The sequence below is a fragment of the Podarcis cretensis genome, assembly GCF_951804945.1.
Source record: "Podarcis cretensis genome assembly, chromosome: 3".
Lineage (NCBI taxonomy): Eukaryota > Metazoa > Chordata > Lepidosauria > Squamata > Lacertidae > Podarcis > Podarcis cretensis.
The window spans coordinates 18,326,176-18,342,708 of NC_137172.1; the positions used below are offsets into that span (position 1 = coordinate 18,326,176).

At 41.2% G+C, this 16,533-nt stretch overlaps 2 protein-coding genes across 19 annotated transcripts in view; one reads left to right on the plus strand and one right to left on the minus strand.

Annotated features, from left to right (window-relative positions):
• Positions 1 to 16,533, minus strand: part of LOC307211921 (uncharacterized protein) — a 340,964-nt gene that overhangs the window by 60,813 nt on the left and 263,618 nt on the right. For 3 of the 14 annotated variants that reach the window (XR_013836608.1, XR_013836609.1, XM_079969085.1), the window contains one exon: positions 11 to 5,787. The exons of the other annotated variants lie outside the window; for them this stretch is intronic. Coding sequence is in view for 1 of the 3 variants with exons in the window: in XM_079969085.1 (XP_079825211.1) it covers positions 5,749 to 5,787 (39 nt within the window). In the remaining 2 variants the exon portion in view is untranslated. Of the gene's footprint in view, positions 1 to 10; positions 5,788 to 16,533 lie in introns of those variants that run through there. 14 annotated transcript variants of the gene reach the window in all.
• Positions 1 to 16,533, plus strand: part of BCL2L11 (BCL2 like 11) — a 38,943-nt gene that overhangs the window by 14,086 nt on the left and 8,324 nt on the right. For 4 of the 5 annotated variants that reach the window (XM_079969050.1, XM_079969048.1, XM_079969051.1 and 1 more), the window contains exon 3: positions 7,706 to 7,818. The exons of the other annotated variant lie outside the window; for it this stretch is intronic. In XM_079969050.1, the coding sequence (XP_079825176.1) occupies positions 7,706 to 7,818 (113 nt within the window). The remainder of the gene's footprint in view (positions 1 to 7,705; positions 7,819 to 16,533) is intronic. 5 annotated transcript variants of the gene reach the window in all.

A 16,533-nucleotide genomic window follows, 5' to 3' on the forward strand; every position in this document is an offset into this window, starting at 1 on the left:
TGCAAAGGAAAAAAAAATGCAATGTTTTTCTTACCTATTTTAAGACTTCCATATTCTAAAGAAAATTGAATGGTTTCTTAGTTGTGAATTTGGGATGGGATTGTTATGCTTAGTGATGTGTTATTTGAAATATATGTCTCTATAGCTCTGGAAACAAATAATAATAGGTTGTGTCTGGGACCTGGTCTGTAATTGAATGTAGTGAAACTAGAAATCTTGCTGCAATTCTGGGTGCATACGGCTTGGAATAATGAAGCACTTAGTTGAACTAACTTTGTTGCTAGTGGTATCTAACATTCTAAGTTCTTGCCTTGATGTGAGAACTTGCTTGTGCTAAGTTGTGTGGGAGAATCTATAAAAAAGATGTGGGCATTTATGAAGACTTGAATAGATTTTAACAAATCAGTGACGACTAGCATTTAAACAAGTTTTCAATTTGACACATAGACTAAAAAGAACCCTAAAGAAACGGGAGAAGAGAAAATAGTTTTTCCCCAAACAATATTGCTGAAGTGGTGGTGATTTTGAGCCGCCTTACACTATCATTATTGTGCTTTAAGGCTGGTTTCAAGTAGTGTTTGCAGAGAAAAAGTCCTTTAGAACTTAACAAGAAGTGTGAGTTGTTAGTTCTCGCAGCAGTTCGTGGCTGCTTCCAGAAGCCTCGGGATGTTGTTAAAAGTGTGACTCTAGAGCTGGACACCATTTATGAAGATAAGTAAGTAATTTAAGGTAGCTGGATATATGCTGCAAAGTCTTTTTTTCACATTTTTTAAAAAATGCGGGTAGGGCTAACTTGGATTCATTATGTATCTGCAAAGATTGAGGAAAACTTTCTCAACTTTTTCTGAAGAAATGTATATTCACATCTTTGATACATCTGTGCTGGAATAGGGCAGTAAACATCTGTTTGTTGATAAAAAATACATATTTGACAGAATTCTGTTTACATTGTATAGTACAGCTTTGTATGGTATATGAGGTTTTTTGGTATAGACTAGTTTCATATTGATACTGTGCTGTCAACCTCAACTGCACAGAAACTATGAGTCAGGCATGGTACGAAGATTTGTATATTTAGTTTCTGTGTTGCTAAAGGCACTCTAGTCTTTTACGGATGTTCTAAGCAATTTCATGATTTAAACACTTTTTGATTAAGTGAAAGTTGAGATTCTCTGTTTCCAAACAGGGACTTTAAACCAAATATTGCAGCTATTGTGATGCAATATTGCAATATTATACAAACAATAAAAATATGAGGACTATTTACTTTTCCTGTTTTGCGAGTATCTATTTGAGATAGATAACACTGATGGAAATAATTCTGTTGGTAAAGGAAGTAAGCAATTCATTCTAGAAGCATAAAGAGCTCAGCTGCGTTACTTAAGATTTATGGCTTATGGCATGTTTTATGTGCTGTCTTCAATGTGACTACATGAATTGTCATATTCACATGAACAACGTCAAAGTCTTCCTGACGTCTTTTATTCCTCTTCCAAGAAGCCAACACTCCACTGCCTAGTTTACTTTTTTCTTTGTTTTAATGTGAATGCCAACTGTGTATATATTTTAACCCCCCCCCAAAAAAAAACCCCACATCTTTTGGTCTACACTCTGAGCTGCATAGAACTTCTCTTCTTTAATACAAAGAGCACAAATGAGCTGTCTATCACTTCCCTATTGGAGACTCTCATGTTATGTCAGTAGTGCCTGATGGGTGTAGAACATCTGCACTTCCTTTTAGATGCTCAATTTTATTCAGGAATGAACCCATATTGGGGGCGCAAGGTCCTGTAAGCCTGTTTAGATGCATACTGCTCTCCCTATTCAGTATCAGTCTGTACTGTGCACTACTGCCAAATCTATGAACATGGAAATCCTAAGCTAGCTAGCTATCATCATTGAAAAAAAACATTTGTCCCTTTTGAACCTCTTGCATCCCTGTTATAAACCATTTTGATGATGTGTGCAGCTGCTGTGTGAGAGTAACATCATTGCATCACCAGTGTAATGGCTCTGATGATGCCCTATCTTGTTCATTTGTGCTGGCACAGTTTCAGAATTGAACAGTTACACCTGAGTCATTTTGCTGCCAAGCAATGAGTGCTTGTAAAATGCTGTCGTATGAGTATCTTTGCCAGCAGAGGAACATTATGTGGTAACAAGGGAGAAAGCCTCCTCTGTGGTGGCATCCTGAATACCCTCCCCATAGATTACAACTGGTGCTTGACAATATAATACTTTCAGCACCAGGTGAAAACCTTTTTATTATTATTTACTCAGACATTTAAAGTGTTGGTTTTCTATTAATTAGCTCTAGGGTTTTTTTTAGCTGCTTCACAGGCTATTTTATTGATTGATTTGTTATTACTGTATTCTATCTAGTTATGACGAGTTTAGTCATGCATTTTGCACAATGCCCTGGTATCTGTAAGGATGGAAGTTAAAGCCCTTTAGAAATTAACTTAAATTTGATGGCCAATGTTGGGCACTCAGTGTTGGACTGGGTAGATTTTCCTGAGCCAATCCCATTGAAATTAATGGGTGATATTCAGTGTTAGTCACTACTCAAAGTATGTCTGTTAAACTAAATGTACTTGCACATCTTAAGCCCATTGATTTCAAAGGGTCTGCTCTGAATATGACTTGGTTATCACCCACTGAGAGCTGTGATTAGATACCTGGGAAGCTGGTGTGTTTGACTGCTTAAGTCTCTCCAGTGGACAAGTGATGTGGAGTATGCATGTTGGGCATCCTTGCTCTGCAGCAGTGACTGTATATATTACATGTAAAACTTTTATATAGTAATACTGAGGGAACAGAAGCTGCATTGTTTGAATATGGTTTCAGCCATGTGTGTTTCAAGTGGATCATATTAAATATGAATGTTGATATTGTATCTCCACTTTGCATTAGCTAAATGACTTGATGCTACTGATCGTAGATCTTGCAGTACCACAGAAAGTTCTTTATGAAACCCTCAGATTGATTTCACTATTAACCACATGAAACATTATATTAATTTCTTTACTTCCAGAACCTGTCATTTGAAGTCAATATAGGTTTTTGATATGCATGCAGTCCCTTAGGTCCCATGACACACTTAGATTTCTTAGGTTAGTTGGACAATTCTGCTTTTGTGTACTTATGTGAAACTAACATCTTGTCAAGTTATGAAGAAAGTCTAAGCAGGTGGCTTTTCGGGAGAAAAGAACATCTTTCTTCCTGGAGGACCTTGGTATGTTGAGACTTCTGTGTAATATGCAAAATGGGACTTGCCAGTTTTGAGTGTTTGGTTTAGAAGTAATTTTCTGCCTTTCTTTCAGATATAGAACTTCGCTAAGAAGAGCAAACTGTTCTTGCCAAAATCTTAAAAGCATTGTTATTTTTCTAATAATTCTTGACAATTGGGTAGTTTTGCAAAGGCAGTTGTTGGACTCAGTCTCATCAGCTCCAGTCAGTATGGCCAATCATTAGGGCCATGTTGTAGTCCCCAGTGACATTTGAAAGGTCGCAGTCTCCCCATTCCTGTCCTACACCGATGACTTCAAAATCGGCACACAGTAAAATGCTAAAAGGTGTGGATCTAAGTGTGGCAAATAAAACACCAAGTGTGCACAATTTCCAACACAGAAATTACTATTGCATAGGAAACTTGTTTTCTGTGTGAGAAACTACTATGGAAATGTTGCAGCACGTTTTACAGTGCAAAATGGCAGTGGTGCCTTCATCTGATCAGTATGAATTTACCCACGTACCTCTTGGCTACTCATAAACTGAGTATGAAGTGTGGTGGGGAGAATGTGTCTGAAATTGTCCATTGTTTGTCAGGCTGCTGAGGCACCTATCTGTATATTTCCCGCTGGCAGAGTGAGATTATTTTTGGCCAAGTTTGCTATAAGATTTGGTTCTGCTTGGTCTTGTGGCAGGAAATGCTAATGGGTAGTTAGATGTCCCTTTTCACCACATTTGTGGCTCTCTTTAGTGCCTGTCAGCTTTGCCAGTTGAATTTTCTGCCTCGGGCATCAAAGTGTTTTAGCTGGCACTGGGTGGCAATTTGGGGTGTGTGTAAGTTACATACAACATGGGGTATCAGAATTGGCTTGAGTGGCATTTGTAGCTTGAGATTTTCCTGGGATTTTTCTTTGTACTGCTATGGAGTGAAATGGATTTGGGCCATTTGCAGTAGGAATTTGAGCTTTTGTTGTGAAGAGTATGTGTTCTCTTTTTAATCTTTTACACTTTTGCAGTAAACCCCCCCCCCCCAATCCTTAGGAGTAGATTTGGGGATTCAGGGTGCGGGGGGAGTTCCATTGCACAAGCCTAAATCCTTGGATTCACCCATGTCCTCTCCAATATAAGCCTTTGAGAACTGCACTGATTTCCATAGGAACTGTGTGACTAGTTTGTGGTCCCTCTACATTTGTACATTTGGAGTTACCTGCTCAGGTATGCTTTGTGATGATCAAATCAGAGTGAAACAGTTTAATTTTGTGCGGTGTGGGAACAAATACTATTTACTATTATAACATGTCATCTGTGGAGAATTCTCTCAAGATTTGCTATGGCAATATCAATGTTGTTGGTTGGCTCCCCACACTTGTCTTTTAAAAGGTCTAGAAGATTAGGAGCAGAGTAAGCCCAGTATTGCAAGGACTTTACTGAATGAAATTCAGCAGCTAAGCAAGTGAGTAAAATTGGACCTGATGCAAAGTCTGTTTTGAAAACCGATCGGGTATTTCACTACTATAATGTGAAAACAATACATCTTTAAGCCAAGCAAATGTTAGTCTGGCTCTGAAGTAATTTTTCCATACAGATTGAAGCCAGGCGCATTTGCTTAACGTTTTCACTGCTCTGCTAGCTTTTGATTGTTTTGAGATTGGAAGCTATGAGTATTCCCTTATGATCCCTTTATGGTTTTAATGCCAAGTTTGCGGAATACTTTGTGTAAAAAGTGCTGTCATGCTTGCTTACATTCTCATTTCATGTTGAAGAGGGGGTGGGGGAAGTCAGGCTAGGTTCATAGAACTGAAAAGCACTCAAAAGGTAATCCCACCAGAACCCCTGCAGTGGTAGTACTGTGTTGATTGAAATAATCTTGGATAGATGTTCATACAGTCATCTCAAGCGCTGATATTTATGTGCCGAAAGCTGTTCATTTTGCTCTCCAAATTATGTGGTATTTCTTGCTGTACATGGTTAGCATTAATATCTGCTGCTTTAAATTAATAATGCTTCTTTGTGTAAAACGTGCATTAGATAGAATACACACTCTATTTGCTTGATTAAGGATCATTCTTTGTAAGGGATACTACTTCAAGCCAAATTACATTACATACCCAAGTTCCCTTCATAAACAAAGGAGTGCCGAGAGTAGTTGAAAGGATTTGGATGGTGCTCTAATGTGGGGGGAAGAGAGTAACAGGGCAAACAGCAGTTTGGGTTGTGTGTAATTTTTAAGTTGGGAAATTGAACTGACTTGGGGCTTATAGTTAACCCATGCTCCCTGCACCATAACTGCTATCCAAATCTCTCACATAAATGGCTGTGGCCACCCATACATGGGAAGCTACATTTTGAAGGAAAGAAACCTTATAGTTTGGCCCTAAGGGTCCACAGATCCTAAAGCGGCTTTTTAAAAAAAAGCTAACAATTTTTTTCTCCCACCTTATGCACAAGTAAGAAACAAAATTGTTCAATTGGAAAACTGAATATTTCCTCATTGTGCGCTATGACACTTCAGTGCAGTTAATCATGGGTTCTGAAGTGCACATTGCATTCTCCTTGCTGAAAAAGGATTCAAATATTTCCATTTAATATTTGGTTATAGAGAGGCATGTATTCATATTTTAAATATACAGCTGTAGTCCAACCTGAAAAGTGGCTGTGTGACATAAGGGCCACCTTGGATGTCAAAAACATAATTACATATAAATCCCTCACACGTGTGTGTGTGTGTGTGACTGATTTAAAGTGCAAAAGGGACATGTAGACATGGAGTATAGAATTCCTCCCCTCAAGCACAACTTGTCTCTCTGCATTTTGTCCCCGGATGCCATTTTTCTCTCACTCTGTCTCCAGTGTGGGGAATTGGTCTGGCTGGGAGAATAATGGCTAAGGGGGAGAGGCTGTGTGAAAGCAAGTGGCAGTCATGTGGAGAGTTCTGTTACTCTCACCCTTGGGCACATAAAATCAGAGAGCCCCCTCCCCATCTTCTACATAACTCTGGCAGACCCATGCTGGCATGTATAGACTGGTCCGCGATATGCTATGCAGTGAAGCATTTTCTCTGTGTGTCTGGTAATCTTTCTGTCAGCTTTTCTAGTACTGTATACTGAACACAAGCTGAATGACCCTGTTGTTCCCTCTAAGTGAATTACTCCTTGATACTGAAGGGCCAGTGAAGGTATTGGGCAGTGATTCCATTTTGCTTCATGCTTAATGACAAAAGCATGAGTCAGTTCTTACACTTAATATTTGAGGCGAATATTGACTGTTCTTGTTCATGTGCAAAAAAATTGAGCCAGAAGAGGGGGAGAATGAGGTAATACTTATAGCACCAGTGACCAAGCGGTGCCCACCAGAAATTGCTGTATTTCAACTCCCATCATCCCTCGCTATTGGCCATGATGGTTGGGAGTTGAAATCTAAGAACTTCTTGACCGTGTTAGTTGATGTATTGAAACTTCCCTTGCCATTGTAAATAGGAAAGGCATGCAATGTACTGCAATCACACTTCATGCATTCCTATTTTGAATACTCTTCTCTTGTTAATTAGATCAGTCTTTTCCTTCTCAACTGCAAAGTTATGCACACATAAGAAATCCTTTCTTTGGTTTGAACTAGGTTGTCCCTTCTACTGCTCTGTTTACATGCTTTTTGGATGTTTGTGGTACCTGTCCTATGAAGGATAGCATACCATCAATGTGCATGATGTACAAGAAGACCAGTTCCTGAATACCTTATAAACCTATTTGACACTGAGTTGAACATTGTATCAGAGCCCTCCAAGAGGCAGAAGCAAATCTTGCTCTTGCATTTGGTACTTTTTATGAGGGGCGCAGAAGGGGCACACCCAGTGGGGTGGAGCCACAACACAGCTGTGTTGCTGTGCTTACCAGGAATGAGAAGGGGCAGGGAGATCAATTCATTGTGGGTGCTTTTGGGCAGGGGTTCCATGGTACTTGATGACATGGGAATACTTGGAACTGCTTGTGGTAGATTCACCTTTTGCTTCATGGTTTCTGTTGGGGGACATAATCCTTGAATATTGAAATTCTGATCAGATTCTGATTCTCATTTGTAAATCTATGTGTTGTTACACGCTTTCACTGGATGTTTTTGAGGGTTTGCTGTTCGGTGCAGCTCATGTAAAAGTCTTAGAGAACATCAGTTACTGTTTATCTCTGGGTGGGGAGGTAGCATAAGAAGGCCCATTGGTAGTCATGGATTTAGTAAGCAAGGAATTGAAGCTTCTGATGCCATGGTAACTTCAATGTAAAATATAATCCCATGCTTCTTCGTGATTAGCTCAGTGAAAAGTTTTCAGGGTCTCTTTAGAGCTGTCATTCTCATTCTTGTAATTCAGTCAGAAAACTAATGTAGAACCTTTGGGTGCATGCATGTGAGAAATTGGGAGAGAGATGGGGAAAAGTATCTTTTGGGAATTTTTAAAAGTATTTGTTTTTATGTTGCTTTGATCCAGCTTACAGGTGGCAGTCACGGTCAATCCCTGAAGATATACGGCCAGAAATATGGATTGCACGGGAATTACAGCGCATTGGAGATGAATTTAATGCTTCCTACAGTCCGAGAAGGGTAACTTAATTTTTTAATCTCTTTGCTGCAGCCCTGTATGCCCAAACAGGGGTATTCTTAGTTTTGGCAGGAGAAAGCACACACAACAAAGGTGTTGGTTCCTTATTCATAAAGGTGTCAAACTGCTCCAAATGTGCCGAATTTGCAGAAAGCTGCATCCTGCTTCACCCACTCATCTACTTATAAACTGCTTGCTTTTTTTCTTCCTGTAGCACATCAACTTTATTTGTATTAATTCAGGTCAAATATATCCCACATTCAAGGAGCTTGAGGTGAGTTCATGGGTCCCCTTGTGTGTGTTTGCAGCAGAGTGTTGATAGTGGCAAAGTCCCTGGTTGGTGGGTGCTGGCAGTTTTTCTGGGGACACTGGAGGTGCGTCATTCTCCTGCAGCCTTTGTATTTTCTGCTTGTGGGTTTTCCTGCACTGAGCTGAGCATTCACTGGGTTGTGCAATCATTCTGCTGGGGTAGCAGCGCCATTTCTTCTTCTCTTCCCAGTCCCCAGTGTAACATACGTATAAGATTGCCCTGCCCAGGCCCTATTACTCAACTTGATGTACTTGCATGTTTATGTATTGTGACTAGGAGTAAAAAAATTGCACCATAATGTAGAAATTCCTTATCAGTGGCATTCAGAGGGATGTTTACTGAAAGCCAGAACTGTGTGTGCACATACTGGTGTTCTTTCCAGTTTTCATTCAGTACCAATTGAAAGAATCTCATAAAGCTACCTTTTAAGAAGACCCCTAACTTTAAAAACAGCAAACTATGGTTGGTTTTACTGAAAAGCAGTTGTGGGAGCTTGCAAATTTTATCGGAGCAACTGGGATGGGGTAGAGTGAAGAGACTTCTTTGTGGGGCTTTATGTCAGTCAGAATTGCCCTTTGCTGCTTTTCTCCCCTATTAAAGTATGGCAACTGTTTCTGTGTTTCGCATAGATACTTTAGTTTGACCTGGAGGGCTTTGTCAGGAGTGTGGCTCACAGCAAAACAAAACAAGGGCGGGGAATGTATTGCCATTAACCTCTGTTGTAAAGTTTGGGATATTCTGGTGTACCTTATAAGTATCTGTGCAGGGAGGAGGGAATGAAACTACTCAGTCAGCTCAGTGACAGGTTAACTTCGATAATCAATAGCTTTGATATCAGAAACTCTGTAAGTACAGTGGTAAAGGCTTGTGCCCTCTACTTCTATTACAGGCATAGGCAAACTTTTCCCTCCAGATGTTTTTGGCCGACAACTCCCTTGATCCCTAGCTAACAGGACCAATGGTCAGGAATGGTGGGAATTATAGCCCCAAAACATCTGGAGGGCAGAGCTTGCCAGTGCCTGTTCTATTAGCTCCAGCCAGAATGGCTGATGGGAGTTGTAGTTCAAAACATCTGGAGGGCACCAGGTGGAAGAAGGCCACAGTAGAAAAACAAAACAGTCAGCTTGCACTGACAAAATGTTTGCAGTAGTGCTGTATTGAATACAACTCTACACTTTAAAATCACAAAGGAATTCAAAGTTGGGGAAGGGTATATATTTACTGTCTGAAGGAATAGTAGGTAGAGCTTAAGAACTGATTTATTTCTTTTCTTCCCAATACTTTTGTCCATATGGTGGTTGAACTTTTGTGGTCTACGGTGCACTTTTATAATTTTGTGAGCAGTGTGCCAGAGGAAGTCTTCACTTTAAATAAAGGATGCGTATCTGTTGCTAGCCCTGCTCCAGTAACTCTACCAGCAGCTTATTACTAGAAAATTAAGCAGGTAAAGTGTTTTCCTGGTATGGAGAGGAGATTGTGGGAGAAGCTTGAACTGCCAAGTCTCACTCAGTGCGCTTGGCAAGGCCAAGTGGAAAAGTCGGCAACCCTTTGGTAGTTTTTGGTAAAGGTATGCTTGGTTTTTAGTCAAAACTTGGAGGAGACACCACATGTGTTTGATCCACGTGCACCAATGCCTTGCATCTACCTACCCGTTCGCTGCTAGTGCTTTTGGTGAGTGGTAGTGTCTCCAAATGTGTAGATTCCCTGCTACTGTAATGCAGCTGCCTAATGATCACAATTCTGTGGAATTTATTTTATTTAATATGGGGGTGCCATATGTTCAGAATTTCCCAGACATATCTGGAATAGTGCAGCTGCAAGCAGTGTCTGGGTGCAAATTGGTGAAATGTCTGGATGTATGGCAGCACTGACATTTTTGCCGATTTTCCTGAGAAATGTGGCAATCCTATTTAATACATTTATTTACTGTGCTTCATTTGGCTGTTCACAGAATTTGGGCTACAAGACAGCATTCTGCTTGCTTTTAACTATTGAGAGCCAGATACTTCATAACTGTCCTCTGTGCTTTGTTACTGGAAGCAGAAGGACGACACTAACTTTGCAGACAGGAAAGGGCTTAACACAGTGCTTCTCTTCTGGGCATGTACAGACATGTCTATCCCTGCAGTAGTCTGATTCTTCTTACTTTATCAGTAGTGAAGAGATTGCAATTAGTTTTATTTCAGCAAAAGGAACCAGTTGTTCAATAACGTATAAAACTTCGGGATCTATTTTTCCTCTTCTTTTTCTGTATGTAATGAACTGCTAATTCCCCAGTGTGCAGTGCAGTGACCTCCTTTCCATTACCATTGCACTTCTTGTGTCTTGTTCTGCCTGTCTCATGAATGGTGCAGGTCTTTTGCCTTTAGGCAGTGTTGGCAGACCTAATAACCTGACTTGGAAGTGCACATGTTATTACCACAAACTGATCTGTGGCATTAATAGTGACACATCTCTCTCTTTCTTACTCTCCCTCAGGGGATATGGAAGATTCACAGTCTAGCATTCAGTTAAAGATTCCTGTGCTTGCCAACTGAAGTGACTGCATGGGGTGGGTGGCAGGGGGGGCATGTTCCGGATCAATAACTGGATAAAGATCAGGAAACAGAATAGGAAATAAATGGACAGTTGTCACAGAGGAGGGCTGTAAGAAGAGGGTTGCTCCAGGGATCTGTGTTGGGGCCTGTGCTTTTTGACTAGTTGATTTATTATCTGGAGTTAGGGGTGGGAAGTCAGGGTGCCTTTATGACATTGCATTATTCAGGATTTTAACCAAACTGCGGGAGGCAGTGGAAGACAGGAGTGCCTGGCGTGCTCTGGTCCATGGGGTCACAAAGAGTCAGACACGACTAAACAACAACAAGGAGCTCTATAAGGAACTTGCAAAACTAGGGGAATGGGCATAAAAATGGCAAATGCTGTTCAGTATAAGCAAGTGATGTACAGTGGAGCAAAAAATAAGAAATCCTAAAGTCACAAATATGCTCAGGGAATCTGAACTGGCAGTGACTGATGGGGAACTTTGTGGTCGTGGCAGAGATTTTGATTCAGCATGCAGCAGCTGTGAAAATGTGAATTTCATGTTAAAGACCGTTAGGAAACGGGTTGAAAGTAAAACTACCAATATCATGTCATTATGCAAATCTATGGTACAACCACAATTTGAAATGCTGTGAACAGTTCTGATGGCCACACCTCAAAAATGATAATGCAGAACTGGAAAAAGATTCAGGAATGGCAACCAAAATGATCAGGGCGTGAAGCTATGAGGAAGATGACAATGTCTGCAGGTTTTTAGTATTAAAAAAGGCGAGTGCAGGTCTCATAATAGTCAAACCTGGAGTCATCCAGTGAAACCGAATGTTAGGAGAATGAGCGCAGACACAAAAGGATGTTATTCTTCACACAGCACATGATTAAACTATGGAATTCAATACCACAATATTATATAGCCACCAGTATGGGTGGTTTTGGGGACGCGGGTGGCGCTGTGGGTTAAACCACAGAGCCTAGGACTTGCCGATCAGAAGGTCGGCAGTTCAAATCCCTGCGATGGGGTGAGCTCCTGTTGTTCGGTCCCTGCTCCTGCCAACCTAGCAGTTCGAAAGCACGTCAAAGTGCAAGTAGATAAATAGGTACCACTCTGGCGGGAAGGTAAATAGCGTTTCCATGCGCTGCTCTGGTTCGCCAGAAGCAGCTTAGTCATGCTGGCCACATGACCCGGAAGCTGTACGCCGGCTCCCATGGCCAATAAAGCGAGATGAGCGCCGCAACCCCAGAGTTGGCCACGCCTGGACCTAATGGTCAGGGGTCCCTTTACCTATACCTTTATGGATGGTTTTTAAATGGGCTTGGACAAATTCATGGAGGGACAAGGCTATCAATGGTTACTAGCCATTATGACTAGTTCCAGTGTCTGAGGCAGTATTCCTCTGAAATCCCGGTTGCTGGGGAACATCTGCACCTGGGCTTCTCATGGGCATCTGGTTGGCCAGTGTGAAAAAGATGCTGGACAAAAATGGGCCTTTGGTTTGATTCAGCAAGGCTCTTTCTTGCAAGGAAATATGGGTGAGATGAGATACCTAATCCTCCACCCCCAAAAACTATTGGGGCTTGGTTGTGGGATGGGGAAGCTGCCAGGGGACAAGGAAAGAAGGGTTAACCTGCCAGCTGCCACTTTCCCCCTCCAGATGCCCCTGTGTTATTTGCATCACTGGTTAAACCAATTTGAGTGATTTTCCAGGCTGCAATTTTCAGCTTAAGAAATATTTCCTCAATAGTGTTTTGCTTCCCGTTAGCTATTTGTTTTGGCTAAACTTCTCCGGCTGTTTAGTATGTTTTATATTTAGCTCCTTCCCGTTTTTCACGCCTTTATTTTGGACTATGTAGCTTTTCTGTTCAGCTGGCAAAGCTTCACACACCTGATTTGTCACACATCAAAATAACGTGCAGAAGGGGTGTTCCGTAATGAACTGTTGTGATGAGTCATTTGGTTTACATATGAATTGGGTTTTAGACAGCTTTTTGGTTTCCTCATTCATATCTGGAAACTTGAGTAGAATGTGCTGCTAAATGTTACTACTGATAACAATAGTAAACTCACAGGAGACTTCAGAAAGAACGAGTGGCTGTCAAGGTCTGTTTTTGTTTCCTATGCACCTGCTTCCCTGGATTGAACTTGCAGATTGTTTTGATTTGGGTATTTCTTCATTCCACTGTTGTGCCAGTCCAGACACTTGTATGCAGAGGTGATTAAGGCCCAGAAGTTAACTCATGGGAGGCTGCTTACTTGAGAGAATTGCAGCTAATCCAGTCGGGTTCTAAGCGCATGTTTCGGCTCTCTGAGAACATCTTTAAAGTTCCTCAGTGACCATGGCAAATTCAGCATAGTCTGTATGAGCTGAGACTAGCAGCACATGGGGACATGGCAGGAGTTAACCTAATGGTAAAGTCTGAAAACATATAGTCTTGCAGTAACCTTGCACCAGCGTTTTGGAAAAGTACAAATGATTGGGGTTTATTGGAGACTACTTTGTTGCTTAGCAGTTCTTTTGATTATTTTTTTTGTAGTAGCCATCTTACTCGACTCTCTTATTCCTTTCCTAGTTGCCTATGTATGCTCACTGCTACATATTGGCTCTTCTTTCTTGCCACTTGCTGCTATTTCAGCCTATTGCACTATTAATTTAAAGCAAATTAAATATATTGAAAGACTGAAGCCTTCCTTGAATCTGGACCCAGGACTTGGGACATGCCTTGACCTGAATTTTCTTATGCAGGTAAGACTTGAAGGGAGTAAAATTCTGCTGCCAGGCCATGGTTTGTTTGACCGAGGTCATCTGTAGGCCTAAAATTGCACGTGCTTTCGCCTCTACCTCACAGTGTTATTGAGGGCCTCTGAGCAGCCACTTCCTGGGTCACACAAGCATGCCCATGTACAGGGAAGATCTGAGGTTAGATTTTATTGATGCAGTTTCTCTTCTGATTTGATCTGCCTGCATGGCTACAGACTTCTTGCTTGAGCAAGGCAAATTAAGTGTTCCTCTTTTCTGTAGGGCCATCACAGGGCCTGAGGGATCCATTCTAAGAGAGAAAATAACTCTGTGGCCTTATTTTCGGAACTCCTTTCTTACCCATCAGAGACTATTTTTCTTTCATTTTACTTTTGTATACAGCTGTGTGGAACCTCTTCCTAATATTGAGCTAGAATTGGATCAGCAAAAACCATCTCAGGATGGTTAAGCAACTTCCAAGGTTTCCTTAAGTTCAGGTTTGTGACAGTTTCCCCTCCCTCCCTCTTTTACCTGCCTGGAACCTGAAGGATAGCCTCACTCTTCTCTCCCTCCCAGAGCCCCAGCTTTTCTGCTTAGTTCACTTCATTAATAATACTATTCTCAGTTTGTACCAAATTTAAATGGCGGCCTCATTTTCTACTGCCAAAGTGAAGCTCGATTTTCTAGCATACTCTGTAGCAGAATGTATAACTGCTGCAGTTGTATGCATTTTTACTTGGAAATAAATTGCACTGTCTTCAGTGGGACTTATTCCATCAGCCAGAATTGCAAACATCCACTGATTTTGACTTTACGCAGATGTGTTGTTGTTTTGTTGCACTTGAGTGGCTGTATTTCTGGTGTCAAGCACAAGACAGACTGGAAATATGGTCCACCTGTGTCTTTCTGTCTGCGTCCCCTTAGACTTCCAGCTTGTAGGGTTGGTCTTTGAGATAGTGTTGGATTCATAGGGGCTGGCTTCTCGGTTCTTTCAGGAAGCTTTGGGTCTTTTATTTATGCCATTTGTATCCCTCCTGTGTTTTATGGAATTCAAGAAGACACACTTGGAGTTCTCAGGCAGGGTTTGACCAGTTCTAGCCGGTCCTGCTGAGCTTTTTCAGGGTTGCTGAATTACATGCTTCAACTCATTCGAAACTTCTTGTGAGCTGAAGGAAAGAAGACTAAAGGAGTGCAGAAAATGTATTAATCCAAAATAATAATTCAGGATCTCTTGTGCCAGTCTTCTGAATCTTTTACCTTTGTGAATCTATTAGTTGTCTGTCTTCTGTGTGTAGTTACATTTTGCACCAGCCATTCCCCTAAAGAAGCAGTGAGTTGGGATTTTGACCTGGTTCAGATGCTTATACAGGTGGCGACGGTATTCACATGGTGGAGAAGCTAGAATGTCCTCTCTTCTTTGCCATGCATATACAGTAAACATATGCCACAGGCACTCCATATGAATGTCATGAATATCTGGTTTGCATGAATCTTTCCCGTTGTTTTTGGGAGGGGGCAGAAATCTCATGTATTAGATGTCTCTGCAGAGCATACTCACTCTTGCATCTTGTAGGGGCTTTGGGCACCCCTGTGTCAGAAAAGGTATTGGGGTACTATTTTGCTTTTTTATTAACAGGTTTTCTGTGTACCTTTTTAAAACAGTATTTGTATCAGCTTTTGGTGGCATCACTGTCTTGTGGCTTTCCACATGCTGAACGGGTAATCATATCCTTTTCAATCTTTCTGCTGCCTTGGATTACTCCAGTTAGGGTTGCCTGGAAAGGGTTGCCATCTCTTGTCCTGCAAGTGCGCGCGCGCGCACACACACACACACAGCAAGTTAAAATAATGCCTTTATGGTTTTGAAAATAAACTTATGAAAGGCTAATTATGGAACAATCCCATACATTTGAGATAAAAATCACAGGCTGTTGTTAGAGTGCCTCTACAGGAATTGCAGACACGAAACTGATTTCCTCCCATCTTGTTATGCAGAAGTGGAGGGGAAGTGCCTTGGTCTTATCGCAGTCCCATTATGTCAGGTGAATCGGGGCAAGGGCTTGGTCAGGCAAACTCGGCAGCAGCTGCCGCTGTCTTGGTTCAGCTTTCGGAAATGTTAGCAGGATTCTTTATGCAGCTAAACTTTTGCGTAGCTTGAAAACCCAAAGAAGTGTCTTGTGACATAACAGTTAGCCTTAGTTGAGTCGTAGCTCCTTCTGGCTTTTCCCAAGTGATCTTCTTTCATGCTTTTTCCCAGCTGAAACATGGTGCTAGCCTCTGGATTTAACATATACAGAGTGGGTCTTACAGCACTTTAGAGTTTTAATAGTGGTGTCTAATGAAGTGGGTTCTAGCCCACAAAAACTTAAGCCACAACAAATCTGCTAATCTTATAAGGTACTGCAAGATTCTTCTGCGCATATTTCAATGTAGCTAACCCTCTGAACTGGTCTTCTAAGGCTTCCTTCTACACATGTCTGTATGGTTTCAACCACGTGCACCATACGTTTGCCACATGTGCTCATGACATTTGATTGTATATGTAAAACTTTGGGCCACCTTGCACATTACACTTCTATCTTGAAACAATGTTTTTTAAAAAAAGGAATAGAAAGTAAAATTACTAGCATGATACACCATCTGGTTAGCTTCCTTGTTTCCTTCAGGCTGTGGCGCTTACCTAAAGTTGAGCGCAGTCAACATGTTAATATGTGACCCGCCATACTTTGCATTACGTGGCTGCATCTTTTCTAATATATCTGCTTGCATATTTTTATACCCCAGACTGAACCAACTAGTGTTTACACAGGTGGAGTCACTTGAGAATAATTTAGAGGTTCACTAGTTCATTAGCTCTGGCACATATTGCCTATAGCTTTATTTAGGCTCTTGGCACAAACGACGCCAAATCACTGGTTTCTCAGATAAATTATAGCTACCAGATTTCATCCTTTGGGAATCTCTTAACATTTTCGAGAGTCAACAATTTGGACAATGACACAATTATACTCTGAGAATACCATCCTGTTTTTGGCTTCCCCTTTTCTCCTTCTGTGTGTGCTACCAGATCTCATAAATTATATACCATTTTGTTCTTGTAACAAACCTCACATAAAACTTAGCGACAGTGAATT